The following is a 24,605-nucleotide window of genomic DNA, read 5'->3' on the forward strand; positions in this document are numbered from 1 at the left end:
CATTCCAGCTGGCCCTGAGAACACAATGAAAAATTACTGTGCCAGGGAGCTTATTTCCTGATAAATTACAAAAAAAAAAAAAAAGACCACTGACAATACCAAATAGCATTTTCAGTGGAGAATACAGTCATGTGCCGTGTAATGGGGATACTTCTGAGAAGACTGTCATTAGGTGATTTCCTCCTATGGGACACGGGGGAGTGTACTTATACAAACTAAGATGGCTACAGTGTCACTAGGCAATGTAACCTTAGGGGACCACAATCATATGAGGTTTGTCATTGACAAAAATGTCGTTATATGGTGTGTGAGTATAGTTAACATTTATTGAAAGGCCATCTGTAGGCTAGGCACTATTCTGAGTGTTTTCATTATATTTTCAGTTTTCATAAAAACCCCACGAGGTAGGTACCATTACTATTCACTCTTTACTGATCAAGAAATTGAGACACAGTTGGGCACCATGGCACACACCCATAATCCAAGTGGCTTGGGAGGCTGAGGCAGGAGGATTGAGAGTTCAAAGCCAGCCTCAGCAACTTAGCAACTAAGCAACTCAACAAGATCCTGTCTCTAAATAAAATTCAAAAAGGGCTACGGATGTGGCTCAGTAGTTGAGTGCCCCTGGATTTAATCCCTGGTACCACCACCTCCACCAAAAAAAAAAAAGAAAGAAACTGAGACACAGAGTGGACTTAACCTAGGTCATACAACTGCCATTAGTAAGTGACAGGGCTGGGATTCCAAGCACTGGTCATCTGGCTCCAGGGTCTATCAACTAAAGCTGCCTCTTCTCTCTCTACTGTCCCAGGTAGTACAAATCTTCATTTATAACAAGTGGATTCTTTCCAGCCCCAGAAAGTATTAACTTTGTGACACATCACAGTTATTATTAGAAGCTTTTTCTCATTGACAAAAGTTTAAAAAGGTACAAAGATGATCCAATGTGCTTTACTTTTCTATTTGTAGATTGGAGATATTTTATCAACACTTGAGAAATTAGAAAATTCGTCTTGGAGGATCAGCATTGGTAACAGCATGCTGTAGTTTTGGCTTTGGAGTTTCATAGTTTATATTGTAAGAACTATGTTTGGAATTTGATGATAAAAGCATTAATAATCATATTTCTTTCATTTTATAAAGACCCTTTTTCAGAAAGTATTTGGGGTCCTAGGTAACAAGGTCATGTGAACATAGAAAACCTCTTTTTTGCTTCCAGGAGACTGTAAATATTCTCCTGGCTGTTGGCAGATAGAAGACTTGCAGAGTAATAAAAATGTCGATGGTGGGAGTCACCATAATCTTTTGCCATGGTTCATTTTTTTCTCTGTGGGAAAAATGAGAACTTCAAGGATGCCAGGTCACAAACAGATAGAAATTAGAACAGATAGAGGATGGAGGTTTTCACCATCTCAGAGTGTGGAGGAGTCCCCACCGAGCATCCCCACTCGTACCACAGATTGGGTAAAAGAGAGTGAAGATCACTCAAACTTAGAGAATGACATTTATTGGAAGAAACGAACACATGGTAGAATGTACAGAGTTGGCAGCATTGGCTCTCTAAGAAGATCTGACCATCTGGATAACAGCTTTGCGAGTCATTTGGAAAAATGATACTATTTGGAAGAGATTCTGCCAAACCAAAATCTTAGTGCCAGAACTTTCAAGAAAGTTTATGCAATTTGGGCTCTTCTCCTGTTTTTGTCAGAAACTCATTAGGTAACATTGTTCCAGATATAATTGGCCATATAGGATATAGGAACACTTATCCTTGTTTTTTTAACTATGAAAAATTATTAGGAGATTAATATCAAGAGTAAATATTACACAGAATAAAAAAAGAAGTACAATTCAGGATGCAAAGGTAAAACTCTTAGGAGTGTGGAATATTCCTTCTTTCTCCCTGTCTTTCCTGAAAGAGGCAAGGAAAAGTGTTCTTTTCTAGCTGGTAGCTACCTGGGTTATTTAGCTTTGGAAGAGTGGAATTTATCCTTGCTGGGAAATGTAATCAAAGTTTGGGTACCACTTTCAGTGTGACTGGAAGCAATGGGGCAGTTTATTTTAATGGTGTCTGGAAGCATGGAAGGAAGAGAACCATCTCTCAGTTACAACTTTAATTCTCAAGACAACAGTGAGGCAGAGTCTCACTGTTCACAGATCAATTCATTTATTCTTTTCAGAGGTACTTCCCGTCAAGTTTATTCTCTGAACTTGCCAAGCCAGAGCGGCTCAGAGTCAGTCGGGTTTAACTCCTGGCACCTCCACAAACCTCCAGCACTAAGAACAGAGAGCTCATGAGTGTTGTATATCTACTCTGAGTTCTTCGATCACATTAAAAGCTGAATATAGACTAAAGCAGAACAAATAGATTCTTTGGGACTAGGAAAGAGAAGTAGATATGACAGAGTCTTCACCTTTGATCAACACAGCCCTACCTGAGAGGGAAAAAGAAATGGAAACATCAAGATCTGTCATATGGGGCATTGATAGGTTGACAGAACCAGAAACTGTTTCTATAAGAGCTTTTCACTGGGGTCTCCTGGTCTCTGGAGGTCTTCGCACTTCATAGGGTCTTTTGTAAAACAAAGTAGTTAGGAAGATAGAGAAGGTAAGAAGGGGGCTTTGCGCATGCGCGCACACATATACACACACACACGTGTAAATAGTGTGCATAAAATTGGTGAAATCTGATTTAAGTTAAAGGGTTGTATCAAGCCAGTTTCTTAGTTGATGATATAATACTGTGTTTTTGCAGGATGTTACCCTGGGGAGACAGAATGAATGATATACACGATCTGTCTATATTATTTCTTACAACTGCATGTGAATTTGCAATTATTTAAATAAAAAAAGCATAGTCAGCATTTTAAAAATCCTAAAGAAAACCAAAGTAGTTCCATTGCAAACTGATAACACAGCCATTCATAGGCTTACCCTTTTCACCTCCCAAGGCATCTCGCAAAGTTAAGAAAAGGCATATTTCAAATTATTAAGCTAGGGAAACTATGAGTTTCCCGGAATTTGGACATAGGTTACCCTTTGAGAGTTAAACTGATAAAAGAAAAACAGTGTACTTTTAGCCATTGACCATTTTAGGTAATTGCCTAACAAAACAAATGAGCACTGAAAAACATGCGTACTGAAAAACAACAAAGCAGTAGAGTCTCAGGAAGGTAGACCTTCACTATTAAGACCTCAAGATTTTAATTTGAGGTGAAGTCATTTGAGAGGGAAAAGGATTATTACCATCAGGAAGGGTGTCTGCACCTCTCTAGAGAAGCTAGAAAAGTGGGATCCCAGAGAATAAGAAAGTGTTAAGTTGTCCTGAGCCCCGCCCTGTAGAGTGGGAACTTTGTCCTAAGGCAAGTGTGGTTTTGCTCTGCAGTTAGAATTACAGCATTTACCCAACACGGATTATGTGGGAGGTGTTTAATCTCAGCATCATTAATCCTCAGCACAATTCCACAAAACAGAGTTATCTCTACAGTTAGACTAAGGCTTTAGAGATGGAATGACATTGCTAGTGAGTGGCAGAATTGGGTTGGGTCCTTTGCCTTGCCATACCATTTCTGTCCCACCAGACTGCTTCTCTTTGAAGGAAATCAGTGCAGAGAACTATTGTAGCTCGCTGGCGTGGTCTTAAGAGTTGTCTCATTAACTCTCTTCATCTAGCCTCCCTGCTTTCAAATTTTGATTTCCCACATAGATCTTCCTAAAAGGGAAGCCAATCTGACTATTTGACACTATGTTTCTCATTCATTCTACCTTCATATATTGGCATTCTGATTTTGTCACCAATCTAATGTAAAAATGTTTACCATTTTTCTCTGTGGCTGATAATTCTGAGTATATTAGGGCATTCTCTTACTGCAAAGATATACAATACTGGACTTGGGTTAACCTCCAAGGTACTACCACCCTGGAAGAACTCAGTCTTTGACTTCTCTCTCCCTTTTTTCAAATTCATTAATCTTGGTGTAGTGAGATAGGAAAATGATGTAACTAATCTAGGCCCTAAGGGGTTAGTTTTTGGCAAAGCTGGGGTTGGAAACTAGAGCTTCTAAGACTTGTAGTGTAACTATCTCAGCTTGCCAGAACACCCTGTTTCAGTGGCAAATCTAGAATAATTGTTTTACCTACTCAATTACCGTTGCCATTTTATGTACTCCTTTGGATGGAATAATTTTTGTTAGCATAATTGATAGCTTTGTTATTAATCTACAACTTTTTGGACATAAATATGAATAGATCCTGCCTGGCCATATTGTTTATGCTTAAAACGGTCACTGTTCTTCCATAGATTGGAAAGACATGGACCAAGCATTTATAGTATCTTCCCTGACTGCAACTTTACTTTTTATGGTTCCAGTTATCCATATGAACCATGGTCTGAAGATATTAAATAGAAAATCCAGAAATGAACATTTCATACATTTTTTTTCATTTCATACATTTTTATTTTTTTTTAAATATTTTATTTTTAGTTATCGGCAGACACAACATCTTTGTCTTGTTTTGTTTGTATGTGGTGCTGAGGATCGAACCCGGGCCACACGCATACCATGCGAGCGCGCTACCACTTGAGCCACATCCCCAGCCCCTCATTTCATACATTTTTAATTGTGTGCCATTCTGACTAATGTGATGAAATCTTATGCTGTCCCACTCCATCCTGCCCAGGACTTGAATCATCCCTTGTCTAGTGTATCCACTCTGTATGGGCTCTCTGCTCATTAGTCACATAGTAGCTATCTCAGTTATCAGATCAACTATCATGGCATCTCAGTGCTTGTGTTCAAGTAATGCTTATTTTACTTATTAATAGCCCAAAGTTCAAGGATAGTGATGCTGGCAATTTAGATCCTGTTATGGCTTGGATAGGAGTGTCTCCCAAAATCTCCTGCATTCATGCAGGAATTTTTGGAAGTGAAATGACTGGATTGGGAGAGCTGTAACCTAATCAGTTCATCTTAGTTTGAATGGAATAACTGGGTGATAATGTAGGCAGGTAATGGTAACTGGGGCCCTGACTGGAGGAGGTGTCACTGGGGGCTTGCTCTGAAAGGTTCATCTTCCCTGTGACCTCTGATGCCTTCCTCTTGTTCTGTTTCTTGGCCACGAAGAAATAAGCAGTACTCCTCCACCACCCCCTCAACTTGCCTCACCTTGGGCTCAGAGCAGTGGAGTTGGCTCACCATGGACTGAACCTCTGAAACTAGGAACCAAAATAAACCTTTTCTCCTACAAGTTGTTCTTGTTGGGTATTTTGGTCACAGTGATGAAAAACTAAACACAGATGTACAAGATAAAAGCCATAAAGTGCTTTCTTAAAGTGAAAATATATGTATTAGAAAAATATATAGATAGGGTTGAGTGCTATTCATGGCTTTAGGCATCCACTGGGGGTCTTGAAATGTATCCCCTCACATAAGGAGAGACTACTATATATATATCACATAGACTGGTAATAAATAAATAAATAAGTCATAGTATTCATTAGACCTCAACTCAGTATTTCCACAGTCTGGCATAGTGCCTGGTACAAGTAGGGTATCAATAATTGTGAATTGGATGAATTGGATTGATTGAAAGTGCCTCAAATGCCTTCCAACTCCTAGATTCTACCATTTGTTTAACATTTCTGCCCAGATATATGTTTGAGACTAAGGCACAAATGTTAAAGGCATGTTATTAGATTCAGGTGTCTGTCTCCTAGTCAGAAAGATCTACCTTATGTGGTAGGACTGTACTAGGAACTCAGACTTCTTTGCAGAGGGATTGGCTTCCCAGCCTCAACGGGGCATGATGTTCTCTATCTGATGTCTACACTTGGAAGGTCCATAGTCTCAGCACATGAAAGCAGATGTCATGAAGGTACTCAGAAATTTGGCAGTGCAGGTTCAAACTTGTGGTAAAATTCAAAATAATGAATACTGAGGGGAATCTAAATGAAATGTCATTTAATCACATTATCATTATGTTTGTCAAGTCACCAGTGGAGGTCACTAGGGTACATTATTTTCTTAGAAGTGTTGTTTTTTTTTCCTTAAGGATTATGCTGGAATCCAATATGTCTAATATATTTTGTCTGATGGTTTTAGGCAAAAATATGTCACAAAGTGATAATTAGCTACTTCTGTTTGATACCAATAATTTTTCCTAGACCCTTTTTTTTTTATTAGACTTCATTTTTATGCGACATCCAGAACAAGTTTTGGTTACAGGTTTATAATTAACAGTTAAGTATTTAGGGATATTTAATGTACTAAGTTGTGCAAACAGTAGACTGTTCATTGGTATGAGGAAATGTCATCTGCCTAGTGAAGGTAAAAGGAGAAGGCGCAGGACTTTGAACCAAGCACACTTCCCTGTGGGTCTCCCCACCACCACACAGCAACTCCCAGACTGGCAGACAGGCACCATTTCCTGACACCCTGGTCTCCCATCCCAAGGGGCGAACCTCCCACTTCACTAGCAAAGAGTCTCAGAACACACAATTCATATCCTGCTGGGTGTCCACTGCGCAGGTGGGCCAGCTGTAGTTCCTCCAGAAGTGTCCGCACTGAGTTCTGCAGCGCTTGTGGAAAGTGGTCATGGGATGTCTGCAGAGGGGTCTGGAGCTGCATGCAGTAAGCTCGAGGATGTTCGCATTGGGACATGGCTGTACTGTAGAGTCTGCATTCTCCCAGGCTGCTGCTCAGCCAAGCACACCATCCACTTCTTTCAGCTTTGGATACTCCCAGTTCTGTTACCTTGCAGGTGATGTTGTTGTGCAAGTGTTGCCAGCGAAGCAGGATCAGCGCTGGCCCGCCCACGATCAGCCCATTCCCACATCCCTGGCAGAAGAGCAGCCTTTCCTAGATACTTCTAAAGCCTCTAGTTTTCACTTATCTGGGAATTTTAAAATTATTAGTTTGAGCTGGGGGTCTCACTGTGTTGCCAAAGCTGGTCTCAAACTCCTTGGCTCAAGAAATCCGTCTGCCTCTGCCTCCTGAGTAGCTGGAACTGCAGGTGTGCACCATTGAGCCTGACTAGGGGAGTTTTTAATTTATGTATTTTTGCTGTGAAAATGTTATATCCCCAAATGCCCAGCATCTGTATTTTTCCCCAGTTTTTTCATTGGAACTAATCTAATGCATTATTTTCCAGAGCATTTATCTTTGTGTCTACTGTGATAGCTGCTCAGTAAAGTCACAAGAAAAGTTCAGATTTGCAAAGCTTTTGCTCTTTTCCCCTGTGATGCTGATTTATTTAGTAACTATTTGTTTATAACACCTGTCTTCCTGGGAGTATACTTATGCACTTAGGTCCATAAACCTGTAAATGTTAATAGCACTAAAGGTAGGTTGGAATTTGCCTTTGGTACTTAGCTCTTCTGAAAGTCCTAACCCCTTTGTCCATTCTTAAATGTACTCAAAAGTTTTCATCAGAAATTTGGCATCAGATCACAGCTAAGACTCTGAAGCTAATGCTAGATAACAATTGTCTATGTTAACTGCTCACAAGATTCTCCCCACTGGAATTCCTTTCCATCTTGAAAGAGTTAGGTAAATTTTTGCCTTAATTATTAACACCTGTTCATTTTATTTCAGTGGTACAGGCATGGATGGGAAGAAATGCAGTGTATGGATGTTTCTACCTCTTGTATTTACTTTGTTTACTTCAGCTGGATTGTGGATAGTGTGAGTATGCTCTTAATGACTTAAAGATTCAGATGCAGTGAGCTAAAAACAAATATGAGAATATGTGACATATCTATATGGATGTATTTATAAATCTGTTAAGAAAATATGCTTAGTAATTTAATCTTACTAAGGTCCCCATTTATTTTCTCATCTTTTATTACTTAAAATAAGATTAAGTAATAAATATGCAAAGCAGGAAATAAAGAATGCTGGTTTTGTGTTCATCTATTCTAATAATGAACATTTTATAAAGTGGTCATGTAAATTCATTATTTGCAAGTTTTTCTAATTTGATACAAACATGATCTGGATTCTGTTCACAGTCCTGTTCATAGTTCAAGTATTTGTGACAAGGTCTGATATGTTTATAAGATGAATATCGTTACATTGGAAGTCCTGTTACCTCAAAAATTGCTTATTTCAAGTAATAAATCACTTTAAGAAATTTATTTTAGTTTAAGTTCATTAAGAGTGGTGGATAGGGGCTGGGATTGTAGCTCAGTGGTAGAGTGCTTGCCTAGCACACGTGAGGTGAGGCTCTGGGTTCAATCCTCAGCACCACATAAAAATGAAATAAAGATATTATGTCCACCTACAACTAAAAAATAAACATTAAAAAAAGAGTGGTGAATATTTATTCCTAAGAAACTAGAAACTGAATTGTAATTTTAATTTACTCAAAGTTGGAAGGTTTCTTTGTTTTCTAGTTTCTAAACTATAATCCTTGGGAGCTGGGGATGTAGCTCAGTGGTACAGCACGTGCCTATTCTATGGAAGGCCCTGGATTCTATCACTAGTCCTAAAAAACAACAACAACAACAACAAAAAAAAAAAACCCTGCAGATTAAAATCATTGCCATAAATTTTGAGAGTGTTTTTAATTTTTTTTTAGTATTATGTTATTTTTAGTTGTACATGGACACAATACCTTTATTTTATTTTTATGTGGTGCTGAAGATCAAACCCAGTGCCTCACACGTACAAGGCAAGTGCTTCACCACCAATCTACAAGCCCAGCCCTTGGGGGTGTTTTGAAAATTAAGAAAATATTAAAAATAACATTGGAACTTCAAAGAACTAGATGTTATTAAAAAGGATTTTCTCAGAAAAGAATGAGTATGATTTAGAATAGTTTAGTCTATTTAACTGGGAAACAAATGATTCTTGGAATTTTTTGTTTATTTTTTTTTTAAATTGCTTTGTTTTATCAACTTATCTTTCTTTCCTGATAGGTACTTTATAGCTGTGGAAGATGAAAAAATATTACCATTAAATTCAGCTGAAAGGTAAAGCTTATCTCTGGGGGAGTTTGTTGTTCAGCCTTTTAGTGAAGCCTTTGCCAGTGGCAGAGCTGAACTGCAGCCGTGACCACGCTTTAACCTAAGCCTCTCTCTGTTGTTTGTTACCCAGGAAATCTGGCGTGAAGCATGCACCATATATAAGGTAACTCCATAATTCTCACCTGATCTGTTGGATGTTAGGAAAAGTTGAAGGATTATAGATTTTGAGTAATTATAAAACATTTCATCTTTTTCAAGTATTGCAGGGGATGATCCTCCTGCGAGCTGTGTGTTTAGTCAAGTGATGAACATGGCAGCCTTCCTAGGTAAGAGGAGCATGAAGAATGTGTGATGCACTTCAGTCCATTATTTTTTTAACATTGCCCCAAACTATATCAAACAATGGTGGGCCTCGCTGATGATTTAGTATCATATCATGTCAATAGGCCAAAGCCAGCTATTTGTTTTAGGAGCCTTTTTCCCCCCCTCATAAATCTTTTTACTCCCTCCTGCTTGCCTTATATTTCTCTCCTTTTGATTGTCTTTATCATTTCAGCATACTCTGAACTTTATTTCTTTTGCTGCATGAAATAATATCTTTCATGTGCCATGAAATCCTGCCTCGGAATGTGATGTGGTACAATACATTTGCTTTAAAAAGAATGACTTATTCATTCCTTCACTGGCAAAGATAAAAAGATGCTTGGGCTCTGTGATAAATATTGTTTATAGACCCTGTCTTAAGCCTAAAGAGCAGCACTGACATTAGGCTCTTGCCTTCCTCTGTGCCCACATACATTTTAAGCTGGCAAATGAGGAAGGAGGCTTAAGACAAAAAGCAACCTTTAGTGCTCATGTCTGACCCTGATTTCTTCCACTTACTTCTGGGCCCAAGACCTTCCCTTAATATCCCGTCCCCTAGTTCTGCAAGTGCTTGCATGACCCTGTTAGTCTTCCAGAGATAGTGGTAACTATGCGTGTTCTCTCCTTGCTCAAGTCCAACTTGTACACCATCTCCTCAAAGCCAGGCTTTCCACATATCCTTCAAAGGGTCAGCTATCTGTCACTGTTGTCACATTGTTGGGAGAGGACCAATGTCAGCTCAATCTTTCCACAGTGTTTTTCTAGAAAAGGTTCTTTTAGATGGAGAGACTTTCACTCCAAATAGAGATAAAAATATCATTACCAAGGGAGTTTTTAGCCTTTGTGGTACCTGTCTCTGAACGACATGACCAGTTACTTCATCTCTGTGTAAATCCTCTCCTCCTCACCAGAAAAAAAAATCTACTCAATCTTAATGTTTTCTTTTTTAATGTTTGCTGTAGGAAAGGTTAAATCTCTAGAACTTAGGAAATCATGGGACCTTCTTAGTTCAACATGCAACACAAGCAGAATCATTTTGTTCAGACAGCTCAAAACGTAAGAAACTTGGAGAACATCCCTAGAGAAGCATACTGGGGGACTTCTCTGAAGTTAGCAAGATTTCTCCCTGGAGCTAAGTATAATTTTGTCAGAGCCTTACCCTACCCAAGCTTCCCCAAAGTATGTCCCATTCACCTAAGCAGGAAATGTCTGGAAGGCATGGGCTACTACATGACCATGAAGAGAAGGTTAACTATCCTGATGCTGAGAAGCAGCTCTTGTCTTCCTGCCTGTGCCTGTCAGGGTTTTCGTGGCCCAGATTCTCACAAGTATTGAGAAGGCTGACACTCACAGCAGCTGATGCACATGTGGGACTAGGGCTGGTCACAATTGATTTGGTTAGATACTGCCTTCAGCCTCAGAACTGTCAGGAACCTTATACTCACTCCTTTTTATTCTACTCTTGACACTTTCTTCTGAAAAGATCCAGTGAACTTATTCATACTGGGGCACAAATGCCTACTAAGGAATACACTCTTTTTTTTTTTTTTGTATCAGGGATTGAACCCAGGGGTGCTTAACCACTGAGCCACATCCCCATCCCCTTTTTCACACTTTATTTTGAGACAGGGTTTCACTAAGTTTCTCAAGGCCTTACTAAGTTACTGAGGCTGGCTTTGAACTCACAATCCTTCTGCCTCAGACTCCCAAACTGCTGGGATTACAGGTGTGCACCACTGTGCCCAGTGCCCGCTAAGGAATGTTTGCATTTAACAGAGCTCAAAGCCCCAAGAGTGAACTGTGAATTGCAGAGTCGGGGCCTTTTACACACTCTTTGCCATCACAGTATGTAGGCCTGCAGGTTGGCACCGACTCATCTGATCACCCCACAGGGCACAATAACAATAATTAATTGCCATCATTTTTATTCCAAGCTCAAAGCTAAGTGCTTTATAAACACTACCTCATTTAACCATGAAATGTAGAAACCTGCTTTTATACAAAAGCTGTCACAAGCTGTCCTCCTTTATGGTTTAAAGAAACCAACAAACATGTGGGAGGCTACATATTATTTTCTTTTTTAAACAAATTGATATTTCCCAGTAGTCTTTGTTGTATAAACCAGTTTGCACAGCTCATGAGATTCTCCAGTTATAAAACATATGATTAACTAATTATAAAAGCATTTCCAAAAACAAAGCAATGCAAGCAAGTTCCCCTCTTCCAGATGACATTTGTCATCATCTTATTCTTCAGTTCTTTCTACTCCACCAAGACGCAATTAAGCTTTTACCAGCTCTTGCTTGGAGGTATTGCAACATCCAGTGTTTAGTCTTTATTATCTTTCAGCATTTGAAGAACCATCTGGTAGACACAAAACTGATTAAGATTAGTGTTCGGTGGGAGCAAACCAACAATTATTTATTTATAAATTCTGGAAGTGAAAAAGAATCCATTTAGTAAAGATTCTTGTTCCACTGTGGATACTTTCATCTCCCCAGGTCTGTCCCTGCTTGACATCAGACTATTACTTTAGATAGCATAACTACCTTTAAGAAATAGCCCGTGCTGTCTATAAGTGACTGCTTCTCAGCAGCCCTATAGATTATAATTTATAGTCTAAAAATGAGTCAGTGTAGCATTTATTAAAATTAGTTAGCAAAGATCTTTTATCTTTTTGACAGGCTAATCAAAGATTGAATGCTCAATTATTTTCTTTACAGAATTCGTTATGCTCTTTGTCCTGAATCCACATTTTCCTTTCCACTAGGGGGGAAAAAGACCTAAGACAAATTTCTTGAGAGGAATATTATTTCCTGCCCCTGGGGAGGTTGCTGAGGATGAAGCTAATAGCTGAATGATTTCAGTCACCTAATAGCAGCCTCTCTCCCTCCTTCGGCCAAAACATATTGATTGTCATGTTCTACCGCAGTCATAAATAGGAATTATGGATGCATATAAACAGTAAAACTAAACAAAACAAAAAAGAATTGGCCAGGCACCAGTTTAGAGCTGTAATGAAGACATGTTACTCAGAGTTTTGAATTTTAAAAACCTAATCGGTCTCAAAATTTAAAAAAAATATACAATTTTTCTATTTATACTCTTAAAATAGACAGGAAAATTAAATAGGGGGCACATGTGTAGCAAAGATTCTACATACTCAAAACAGGAGAGGAGTAGATTTTTAATATCTTTTAAAAACCATCTAGTAAAACCTAATTTTCTTCCCACTGTGATACTTGGGCTTGAACATGTTAGACCAGTACTCTACCACTAAACTACATTCTTAGCCCCTTTTTAAAAGCTTTTATTTTGAGATAGGGTGTTGCTAAGTTGCCCAGGCTAGGCTCCAACTTGTGGTCCTCTTGCCTCAAAAAAAAAAATTTTTTTTTTTTTAATGAAACTAAACAGCATGTCATGTTCATCAGGTGAACATGGTAAAAGTTGGTCAGCATATATAATGATGCCTTTGAAATTGTCCTCTTGCCCCAACTGTCTTTTTCAATAAGGTATAAATAAACTACCACTTTGTTGACAATGGACTTCATGGTTTGAATCTGACTTCATTTAAACCAAAGAGTTAATAAGACTGTTTATAGGGTCAGTCTCTTCATTTAGTTTGCCATTCTAAAAATTCAAGTAGAATCTGTTTTAAAAGGAAATTATGCCTCATCTGAGCTGATTAATAATGGAATTAACAGGAGAAAAGGGCAAAGTATGGTGTTTGGAACATGATTCTGGAAGTTAAGAGTGCTGGGTTGAATTATTGGCTCCACAGAGCTTTCTGGTTCCTGTGTAATTTCATCACTTGCTCATGAAAAAGTGTCTTATCACCCATGTTACAAATAGGAAGCTTAGCATTACTGGGACCAAGACATGATACAAGTCCCATGTTTACTGGCAAGAAATAGTTAGCTCAGAGATTGACCATCAAATCCCTTCTCCTGGGCATAGGGACTAAACTACATGGGTCATTGTGAGGAGCTATATGAGGGATTGGGTTTCACCTAGGCTAAGGTTCCAGCATGGTCTTATTCTACAATTAATTAAATGGCCAGCAGGGAGTTCCCAAAGTAATATGTTTCACTAATCATTTTTAAAAGAAATTAAATGTGCCACCTTGGTATTTTGTCATTATTCCCTTACAGCCATGCAGAATTAATTAGCAAGTAAATCCCATGGTGCCCTGTGTTGAACTCTCTAGTCCTAATCTAATGACTTCTTTATCAGCTGACCAAGTTATGTCAGAATGCTGTATGTGGAATTACTCCTGTCCCCACTTCCTTCTTCTATTCTCATTCTAAAAATTATTAACAATGTTTACTTTTCACCTTCTAGGATAGAAGTAGCTTTCACCTTCTAACTATAGTTATTATTAATAGACTTCTGAAGTAACTCCTAACTAGGTATCTCAATCCAATTGTTTGAGCAGCTGTTGTCCACTGAAATAGAATTGATTAATTTTCTGATCCATAGTGGGCATTAGATGAAACATGTACTAAAACTATATCAAGGCTGGATAAGTTGATATTTCACAAATCATGGTTTATCTCTATTTTGGTTCCAAAATCCAAATAAGATCAAGTATTATTCCACTCTCTGATCAGAGGTACTTGGAAAGCCAACTCTTTGAGCTTTAGTTCATAGCCTGACACTATGAAATTTAGCATCCTTGGAAAATGCAAATGTATGGAAGATTTTTTTTAACTAATGATTATGGATAAGGGCCTTTAATCAAGGCAAAACCTTTAGTGAATAATTACCAACATAATTGCTAATATAAATAGGGTAATTCTTGAATTTCTGTCTTCCCTGCTGAACCTTAATGTCAAAATTAATTGTCTTAAGCAGTAGAAACTGCATTTCCTTATATGTACATAAATTTTATATTAATTATAAGATACAATTTATATTCATTTCATCATTTGTAAACCATTCTCTTCCAGCTTTTTGTATATACATGAAAATATCCCTGCACTAAGTCTCTAATAAAAGGTGATTGTTAGACTAGTGGCTTGAGTGGTAACTGTCCCCAAGGTTACTATTAGAAGTCAGATTTGAAATACAAGTAACTTCCCTCATTTTCTCTTCAAGTTCTTAGATACCAAGTTACTTCAAAAGATAGAGTGACCTTTTAAAAGAGCATTATAGAGGTGTGGCATGGAACAAATGAGATGGGGTGATTAATATCACTTGAAAGAATTGAGTCTTCTTGATGTACCAGGTCTGATTTTGAGTACACATCAACCTCTGTCCCCACCATCTTTGGTGTTAGGATGCAGATTTCATGAACGTGATTACTTTAATTGCTCTAATTTGAATTGTCTTGGTCCTTTGACAATGAGCACCTACTGGGAGCATCAAAGGGAAGTGAAACTAAAACCAATAATGAAGGGATTTTTACACTTTGCTTCCTATCCCTAGGGATGGTTTCTGGCCCAAGGAACACAGGTTTGCCCATATGTGGTAACCTTGACCTCTCCCCCCACCTTCCTGCCTCATGTTTTCTAACACTGTTGTAAGCCAAAGGATGGCTGATATTAGTGAATTCCAGGCCGTGGTCTTTGTCCCCAGCTCATTTGTTCTGTGCCACACCTCTGCAATGCTCTCTGAGGCCAGTCAGCCCTTGGCTGACCTTGTTTTTGCAAACTCTGGAACAACACTACTAACAGTTCTGTCATCCTTGCATCACCCCCATAATAGACAGCACTGCTGCTTCAAGTCCTCTTGGCTTCCCCCAGGTGGTGTCACCAAACATCTAAATAATCATAAGCACTGCATGGAAAGTGTATTTGTAAAATCACCTGTCCTTTCAGAGACTTAAGATGGAGTATGATGCAAAGTTGAGTTGTGCACGTTGTGGGTGGAGAACTCTGCCTCATAGTAGGTGAATGATTTACATTTTTTTTTAATTTTAAGATTTTGCTTTATTCCTAGCCCTTGTGGTAGCTGTTCTGCGCTTCATACAACTGAAACCAAAGGTTTTAAACCCATGGCTGAATATTAGTGGATTGGTGGCGCTGTGTCTGGCTTCCTTTGGAATGACCTTACTTGGTAATTTTCAGGTACTTCATTTGGCCTTTTTCACCTCCCTCTCATATCATTAAGGCCTTCACTTGTATGATTATTGCAGCTAGTGAAGTCTAGTCACGATGTGTTCCATATTAATTCTTCATCAACCTTAAAAACAATTAGGAACAGTGGTTCTCACTGTCACAGGCTCTCCAGCAGCCAGCCCTCTGAGCCAGTTCTTGTCACACATGTGAGACATATGAAAATTCTGCATATGAATTACAGCAAGGCTATTGTAAGAAGTAGCTATTAATAGTTTTAGACAAAGAATTTGGAAGTGGGTCACACTTTTTATTAAAAATAGCAAATTGCATCCTAATGTGTCTTTCTAGAAAACTTAGGATCATTGGCTTTTTATAATTAAACACCACATATTCTATTTGATGAATGCTTACATTTCAAGTTAGTAAGCCCCCATGGAATCCAGTTTGAAAGCTCAGAATTTCTCTAGAACACCTAATCTTTCTTCCTAGAAATTTAGAAGCTTAGGATCACAATCTGCAAGAATAATTTCCCTTGCCAATACCATCACCCACTTCTTGTCCTAAATGACTTAATTTATTGCAGTAGTTGACTGATCTTCCTGCCTCCATTCCCTCCATACCATCCTCCAACCTATGCCATACATACTATTGCTTCAGATTTTCTCCTTGTGAGCAAACACTGATCCTGACACTCCTCCTGTTTCTTAGATTTGAAATAAAAATGGTGTAGGCATTCAAGACCCTCAGCAATCTAATGAGCATTCAGGAAATGTTCTTACTGAAAATTTGGTAGTGGATTTTCTAAGAGCATGTCCTGTCTTAACTCTCACTCCTGCTAATTCATTAAGCCAGGATCACATGTTCCCCAAGACTTCCTCTTGGGGAACAAGAGTTCCCCAAGTAGCAACTAAATAAGTATTTTTTCACTTGATGAGTTGTTTGACAGGCAGTTCCACAAATTCCTCAAACTATTCTAAATTCCATCACATATCAAGTTAGACAACCAGAAAGCTGCATTTTTAGAACATATTTGTTAGGGTAATGAATTATCAAGAGAGTATTTGAGATTTTATCCTGTTAAGATCCAAATTGTGGGCTTGGGGTTGTGGCTCAGAGGTAGAGCACTCGCCTAGCGTGTGCGAGGCCCTGGGTTTGAACCTCACCACCACATAAAAATAAATAAATAAATAAATAAATAAAAACAAAGGTGTTGTGTCTAACTACAACCAAAACAAAATAAATCTTTTTAAAATGTTTTTTTTTTTTTTAAAAGACCCAAATTGTTAGGGCACAGAGCATTTTTACTAGAATCTTCGTGGGGGCCTTTCCCTCACTTGCCTGCCTGTGCTGCAGGTGCAGGTAGGTTGTAATATGCTCAGTGTTGATCAGTTCTCTTGACCATGGTTTTGATGAGTTAAGTGCCCATTTGGATCTATAGTAAAGTCCTAGAAGCACAGAGATGGGACAGTCTTGATGAACCACAAATAATCAAAATTATGAATGAATGACAGTAGATATAAAGAACACTTGCAGGAATATCTATAGGAAATAAACAAGGAACAAACAACAAAGTAGTTCCCTGTGGAGAAAACAGATGGATGATGTATACTGGCTAAGAGACTTTTCAATCTATACCATTTTTTTTTGTAAATTTTAAAAGTTTGAACCACATAACTATTATCTATTTTTAAATTTACATTTAAAATGGCAAAAAAAGGAAATGAAATAGATTGCATATGGCACAGAAAACCAACATCCTAGGGAAATTTAATTTAAGGAATCATTATTTTTAAACAAATTTTGAAGATATATTTTTTGAATTATGAGGAAAAAGTGGTTTCTTCCAAACAAGGGGATGGGCCTGGATGGGAGAATGAACCCTATAGCTAAAAACAATAGAAAAAAATTATAAAGGAGAAGTGATATTCATTTGATGCAAAAGCTATTCACAACCATACTAAACAACAAAATGATATTTTACAGCATGGTTTAAAAGCTATCCCTTCAACAATAATTTTATTTTCCTATATGTATGACTAAATTGCATGTAATTACAAAGAGAGATTTAAGTGTTATATACATTTTTTTAAATAAGTGGGATGATTTGAAGATTTTATATCTCTGTCCCCCAAATGAAATAACCCAGATGTCTTTCATTTAACCTACTGACTCTATAAAAGCCTTGCCTATCAATCTTCAATCCTTTTATCTTTTAACGAGTCTCTAAATAATGACCAAGCTGGTAGATGGCAGTTTTTCTTATTACTACAGTAAAACAAAACTCAAAGAATTCTCCTGAATGGAGTTGGACACATCACACAGACAGGTCAGTTTTATAGAAGTAAAGAACAGCCCAAGAGTGATTAGTTGTCTATGCCAGTTCAATCTTGACTTGACCAGAATTGGTTATCCTATCTTTAAAGAACAGATCCTGTGTCTTATTTTCTTAGCCTGGAGAATAAACTTGGGAATGTATGCTTGTACGAACTTTGACATTTCCTTTTTTTGTGTGTAACTTGTCTGGTTTTTTCATTTCCTTTCCCAAAAGGCTTTTCTGAAAAAATCGATTCAAAGAATAGATGACCACTTCCTAAGTGGTTTTCCTGAATGAATGTTTTTAAGGTTTTGGGTACTGTTTATTTCCCTTCCTCTCTGCAGAGTTTGAACCATTTGAGACTAGACACAAAGACCCAGTGGAGATCGAGGACTCTCATCTTCCTAAAATCTCTCATCCCAGTATTGAGATATCTTTCTCCCCTCGCATATTTCATCAGCTTGCATTGTCTTCTTTTCTAAATGGGCTCCCACATGCCATGGTCTGTTCATCCCTAGCTCACAAAGGATGAAGAAATCCATAATGTGGGAACCTCCTTGACTTTTGGATTTGGCACATTGACCTGCTGGATCCAGGCTGCATTGACACTCAAAGTCAACATCAAGAATGAAGGACGGAAAGTTGGAATTCCGCGAGTTATTCTGTCAGCATCTATCACTCTCTGTGTAGTCCTTTGTATCCTTTGAATGTGAAAGGTTCTTTACTAGTGAGATTAAAACACAGGTAAGTTGTTTGTGAGACAGTTGCCATTCCCAGGATGTTGGGATAACTCTCACGTCATCTCAGAATCTTTTTTTTTTTTTGGTACTAGTGATGGAACCCAGGTGTGCTTAACCACAAAGCCACATTCCCCAACCCTTTTTATATTTTATTTGGAGATGATCTCACTAAATTGCTTTGGACCTCACTAAATTGCTGAGGCTGGCTTTGAACTCACCATCTGCCTGCCGTAGCCTCACCAGCTGCTCTGATTAGAGATGTGTACCACTGCTCCTGGCTTCATCTCAGAATCTTCAAACAAAACAGAAAAGTAAACAAGTGTGAAAACCAAAACTCTCAGGTTAGTTTTTCATGCTCAAGAGAGATGGAGAACTAAGAGCAAGTTCTGCCATCTCAAGATTGTTTCAATTTGTAGGAGTGGTGTCATGCATTCTTCCCTCACTAATGACAGAAGTTTCCTTTTGTGAAAAACATACAATACATAACCCAAAGAGAATGGTAATTTTTCTCCATCTTAAAAAATTTTATTATGATTTAATTAAGCCTTGTTATCTAATTTATTAATTCTAAAATGAATTTCAAGGGACTAGGATGTTTATATCTTTCAGGAAAATAAGCCTTTCTGGGAAACAAATTCAAGAACTAGATTGTCATTGCATGTGTAGTTTTCCTAAACAAATATTTGAGGATTTAGGATGCTCTTCATTTCCTTTCCTTCCCTCAGAGTTTGAACCAATTGAGAACAGACATAAGGAGACAGATGGGGAAGAAGAAATGAGCCTTTATTCTTAGGAAGTTTGGAAAGAATGCTGCAGGCCTCATCTCTTATACCCTGCAATTCAACTTACCCATCCAGTAACAAGCATAGAAACCAGGGAAAGGCAGAAAATGGCTCACTCCACTGAACCCCAGACAAATCCCAGAGATAGCTGGTTAGGATGGAGCACTGGCCCAATACAAGCTGACCAGTTCCAATCCCACCAGTCAGATCAGTCATCCCTGGGTGGAGCTAAATCCACAAGTGTGCCTTCTAATAGTTCCTCCTTCTCCTCAGGAAACCAGAGAAGGGAGTCAAAGTTCCTAGACGGTTAATTACACACAGTTATACATCTTTAATCACCAGTGCTTACTGGGCACTTAACCATGTGTACAGCATTATTCTCAGAAATTTTAATGTATCAAGGTACCTGTTAATCCTTATTTAAAAGGTAATAATAGGATCACAGGCTAATTTTCCCAAGATCCCACAAGTAGTATATAGTGTATCAAGATTTAAACTTGCACCAGTGAGGTTGTGTAATCCCAGCCGCTTAGGAGGCTGAGGCAGGAGAATTGAGTTCAACCAGCCTCAGCAATTTAGCATGGCCCTAAGTAACTCAGTGAGACTCTGTCTCTAAATAAAATACAAAAAGGGATGGGAATGTGGCTCAGTGGTTAAGTGCCCTGGATTCAATCCCCAGGAACATGCCTCCACCCCTGCCCCTCCAAAAAAAGATATAAACTTGGGCTCAGTTCTTGCCCTCAGTTACTGGACCATTTTCTCCCTAGAGAATGAAAACATTTAGCTTTCAAAGACATTCTCTAATTAGTGGAACATTTAGAGCTTTTTATTTCCTTTTCCTTCACTAACGGTCATTTGATCATTTCACTGTTTTTCGGAAGCTCTGCAGTCACATTAGACAGAGGACACTTAAGAACTTAAAATCCAAGCCAAAAATCTCGCTTCTTGCCAGGCACAGTGGCATAGGCCTATAATCCCAGTGACTCTGTGAGGCTGAAGGAGGAGGATCGAAAGTTCAAGGCCAGCCTCAGTAACTTAATAAAATAAAACAGACTGGATGTAGCTCACTGATAAAGTGCCCCTGGGTTCAATGCCCAGTACATACACAACCAACCAACCAACCAACCAACCAAAAAACTTGCTGCTTGCCAGCAACCTGATAAAAAACACAAAATCAAAAAAGTCAAAACTGGCCACTTGAGGTTTGATTTAATCATTCTCCATTAACTTAAGTAAAGTTACTATTGCTTTAGTATGAGTATGCAGACTTTAAATGATTCTGTTTTGAGCTTATAGTTGATTCTGATCCATGTCATTTTGGAACACTTAGAATACTTCTTGGTTCTTGGGTGAAGGGATCCAGACCTCATCAAGAGAACAAAGCTTGGCTGAAATAGTTTCAATATTCTTATTTTCTGAAAATCTCCCCAAACTCTAGACCTAAGTTCTAAAGAGAAAACTCATTCTAAGAGACATCTCTGATTTTTCTAAATAAATGTAGTCAGTCCTCAGCCTCTTGGCCCTTCATTAAAACATACTATGAACTTTTCACCCTTTTTGGAGGTCCTATTCTCCATATATACAGTTGTATCACACACTCACACACATACACACACCAGATACAGTCAGGAATAGGGCTTTCATCTATTTGTTTTTTAAATTGCATATTTTCACCTGGGCATAAGTTTTAATGTGATATTATGACTTCAGGGATTATACAGTATTGTCTAGAAGAGAATGGTGAAAATTAGAAGAGGAAAGGGGGTCACTCAACAGTATTAGAGCATAGCACAGCCCAACACAGCTTACATGGAGGTCGTTAGCAAACTGGTATGTTCAAAATTATTTCTGCAGATAGAACTATAAACCTCTGGTTGTTCATAGTGATTTTTAAAAAGATAGCTCTATGTTTTTGATTCACTAATTAACCTTGGAGTTGTAATTCTTTTGTTAATCTCACACTCCATCAGGCAGGTGTAGAGTGCAGTTGTTGAATACCTGGCCTGGGAGTCAGAGTGCTTGTGTGAATCCAGCCCTACCAACTGCTGTCCGCCCGAGTGACTTGAGCCAAGTTACTTATTCACGTGGTCTCAGTTTCTTTACTGTTATAAAACTGCAAATGATAAGAGGGTTGCTGTGAGAATTGAGAGCGATTATTCATGAAAGCTCCTTTAGAAGCACATCTGGCACAGAGTTCAACAGTTATATTATCACTCATGCAAATATTGGCCTTTAGCAGCTCTGTCAAGCTCCCGGTTTTGCTGGTGAGGGGATTGCTGACAAGTGTGGCTGATGAGGGTGCCTTCCTTGACTGCTTCTCCCCAGACTTCATCCTCATGGCCCAAGACATCCACATGTACGCAGCCAGGGTCCAGTGGGGCCTGGTCATGTGCTTCCTGTCTTACTTTGGCACCTTTGCCGTGGAGTTCCGGCACTACCGCTACGAGATTGTGTGTTCTGAGTACCAGGAGAATTTCCTGAGCTTCTCAGAAAGTCTGTCAGAAGCTTCTGAATATCAAACCGACCAGGTGTAACCCATCAGGTTCTCTGTGCTGGTGAGGTGGGTGTGGCAATGGGGAAGGGCCCGTAGGACACACTCACAGGACGTGAGGCATCACCTCTTGACACATTGCCCACACACACACATACACATGTTCGTGGCCACATTTGCCAAATGAGCTTTTCAGGGCGAGTTATTTCTTTAATGAAAAAGCACAAGCCCTTCCTTATGTGTCAAAATTCACGCTGTTACACTGAAAATATATGCACGACAGAGCCAGAAGCTTGTGCATGATCACTTCTTGGTCCCCTCCTTCTCTCAGTATGCCTTGCTCGTCTTATCCTCTTTCCAACACCATCTCCCCACCACAGAGGGGGTGGGAGGGGGGAGGCAAATGGAACAAGAGAATAATGCCAACTCCCTAAGTTGCCTTCAGGTCCAAAGGGCTTGGAACTAGCTCACGAGGAAGCTGTGAATCTGGCTCTAGTTCTTGAATGGATGAGCGTCACCAAATTGGATGGACACTGTGGGGAGATCTGGCCCTGTGTGGCCTGGAAAAGGCACAGCTATCACTTTCCACCAATGCACCCTTCATCATTGTTCAGTGGTCGGCTGTGTGGGTCTCAGGAAAGGAACATGCTAGACTGGAAGAGGGGAGCCCACCTGGATGATCTGGACTTGATTGACTGTGCCTGAGAAAGATCACCACTTGTGAATACTTCTAGGGACATGGTCTGCCAGGCATGGCCCTGGATGAGGGCAGCGAGGCTGTGGTTTAGTTTTTGCTTCGGTGGTATGTCATGTACAGTTTTTGTTTTCTCTTTCATGTTTACCTTTTTAAAGTAACTCTCTTGGGTCTCACTTCATGGACAAAGAAGATATAGACCAAAGGCAAGAACTGAGCTTGCTTTGGGTTCAAACATGAGAAAAAAGGAAAAAAAAAAGTCACCTATAGATTTATGTTTGAAACTAAGGAAAATTTCATACAGAAATGCACAGAAGTCTGAGCCTGTGGAGGTAACCGCAAGAGTTCCTGCTGGACACTTAGGAATAAGACAGGAGTTTGAGAGCATCTGGTTAGTCCAAATCAGGGAGGACTTTCTTAATATGTAGATATTGCTCAAATCTGGTAGTTTTTGGATCAAGGGCTTTTCAAATATGGAATTTGTAGAAGCAAAGTAAAATATTACATTCACATTACTGCCTAACATGTGGTTTCCGGCTGATAAGAGTTGGGAACTCCAACTGTAGGTGGGTGTTTTAGGCTCTGCTTCAAAATTCCAAATTCCACATGCAGGCAGTAGGCTGAGTGGACAGATTCCCAATGAGTGCACTGTTTCCAGAAATCTCCAAATGTACTTCCTAGGGGCCTAGGATTTTGTGGAATATGTGAAAGATATTTAAAAAATTCAACCTAAACTCTTGAGCTTCCTGAGGAAGGGGGTTGGTGTCTTTTCATCTGTATCCCCACCTCCTAGCACAGTGCCTGGCACATATTAGGTGCTCAATAAATAAATGTCTGTTGAATAGAACTGTTAATCATTTATTAGTGAGGAAAAAGAAGTATTAGAGACTCAAAGATGAGTGAAAAGAGAAGATGGCTGGCTGTTTCAAGTGAGACACGAGAGGAAGAAATCATGAATAAGGATCAGATAAAGACATGGGAATACCTCTAAGTAAAATGTGAGGAAAAGAATCAAGCAGAGTATTCTGTTATAAAAAGGCATCTTACTGTAAATAGTCCAAGGTGACATTTATTAGTTTTGAATACTGCTTTTCTGTTTTTTTTTTATATTTTAAAAATTTTATCAAATAACAAAGATTTATGAACTTTTATTTTACTCTACACAATCCAAATTAGACAGCTTTTGGTGATGCACTTGTATACTTTCTTAAGAGTATACCTAATAGTACATTTGAGCAGAATCAAGCAATGGCTAACATTATTCATTGGGATCTGGCCATTAAATAAAATTCTTTTATGCAGAATTGTGATTTCCTTGTCTCTTGCACTAACATTTCTTCTCTAATATTGAAATGTGTAAGCAGGGAGACATGATGTTGAACTTCAGTGTTACATTGGTATGTTGTTTTCAACAACCAGTTCTCTGACTCTGGACACCAACTGGGTGTCTACAGCTCTAACTACCCAGAGTTAGTATCAGACTCCACAGGTATAAGGGTTCAGTTGCATAAGACTGTCCCCACTTATGTCCAAATTGAGTACAAGAATTTGCTATTAATAGCTTGCAGAACTCAGGAAAATGCTTTACATTTTGCTGGCTTGTTATAAATGTTACAATTCAGGACAGGGCAGAGCAGGGGAAGGTGCATGGGGCTTCTATGTCCTTAGAGCATCCCATCCTCCTAGTGCCTTGGTGTAAATTTATAATCCAGGAACTCTGGAGCTCATTCAGAGTTTATTTTATATCTATACCTCCAGTGTCCCCACCCCTTTCCTAGAAGTTGGTAGGTTGGAGGTCAAAGCACCTAGTTTTTCAGGTGACCAGCCACATTCTGAGGCTAACCAGGTTCACCCACCTAAGTCACCTCATTAGTATTAATTGATTAGTATTAATTGTGATCAAAAGGGGTCAAGACCGAAGAAGACACCTCTTCCATCACTCAGTACATTCCAAGAGTTCCAAGAGTTCTGTGCCAGGAACTTGGGACAAAGACACAAATATTTTTGTACCAAACCACACATTATTTAAATAAAGCCTTCTTGGAGTAAGAACATCAGCATTCAAAGGGGCCCAGACCAGGGGATCTGCATTTGAAACGAGCATTCCTGCATGGCACAGAGAACAAAGTTGGAAATATACTAAACTATGTTTTGGAAGTTTCTTTTTTAAAAAATCACTTTTAAAAAAAATATATCT

At 38.8% G+C, this 24,605-nt stretch overlaps 1 protein-coding gene and 1 pseudogene across 2 annotated transcripts in view; one reads left to right on the forward strand and one right to left on the reverse strand.

Annotated features, from left to right (window-relative positions):
- The window catches only part of Tmem150c (transmembrane protein 150C), a 64,784-nt gene extending 41,072 nt beyond the window's left edge, over positions 1-23,712 (forward strand). The window contains exons 1-8 of one of the 2 annotated variants that reach the window (XM_048784767.1): positions 1,055-1,077; positions 7,593-7,682; positions 8,918-8,971; positions 9,096-9,128; positions 9,224-9,291; positions 15,269-15,396; positions 18,220-18,397; positions 21,549-23,712. In XM_048784767.1, the coding sequence (XP_048640724.1) occupies positions 7,603-7,682; positions 8,918-8,971; positions 9,096-9,128; positions 9,224-9,291; positions 15,269-15,396; positions 18,220-18,397; positions 21,549-21,757 (750 nt within the window). In that variant the 5' untranslated portion in view covers positions 1,055-1,077; positions 7,593-7,602 and the 3' untranslated portion in view covers positions 21,758-23,712. Of the gene's footprint in view, positions 1-1,054; positions 1,078-7,592; positions 7,683-8,917; positions 8,972-9,095; positions 9,129-9,223; positions 9,292-15,268; positions 15,397-18,219; positions 18,398-21,548 lie in introns of those variants that run through there. The other variant, XM_015499235.2, reaches the window with a different exon arrangement.
- Positions 6,097-7,533, reverse strand: LOC125611054 (annotated as a pseudogene).
- Positions 23,713-24,605: the final 893 nt, after the last annotated feature.

The sequence above is a fragment of the Marmota marmota genome, unplaced genomic scaffold, assembly GCF_001458135.2.
Source record: "Marmota marmota marmota unplaced genomic scaffold, marMar, whole genome shotgun sequence".
NCBI lineage: Eukaryota > Metazoa > Chordata > Mammalia > Rodentia > Sciuridae > Marmota > Marmota marmota.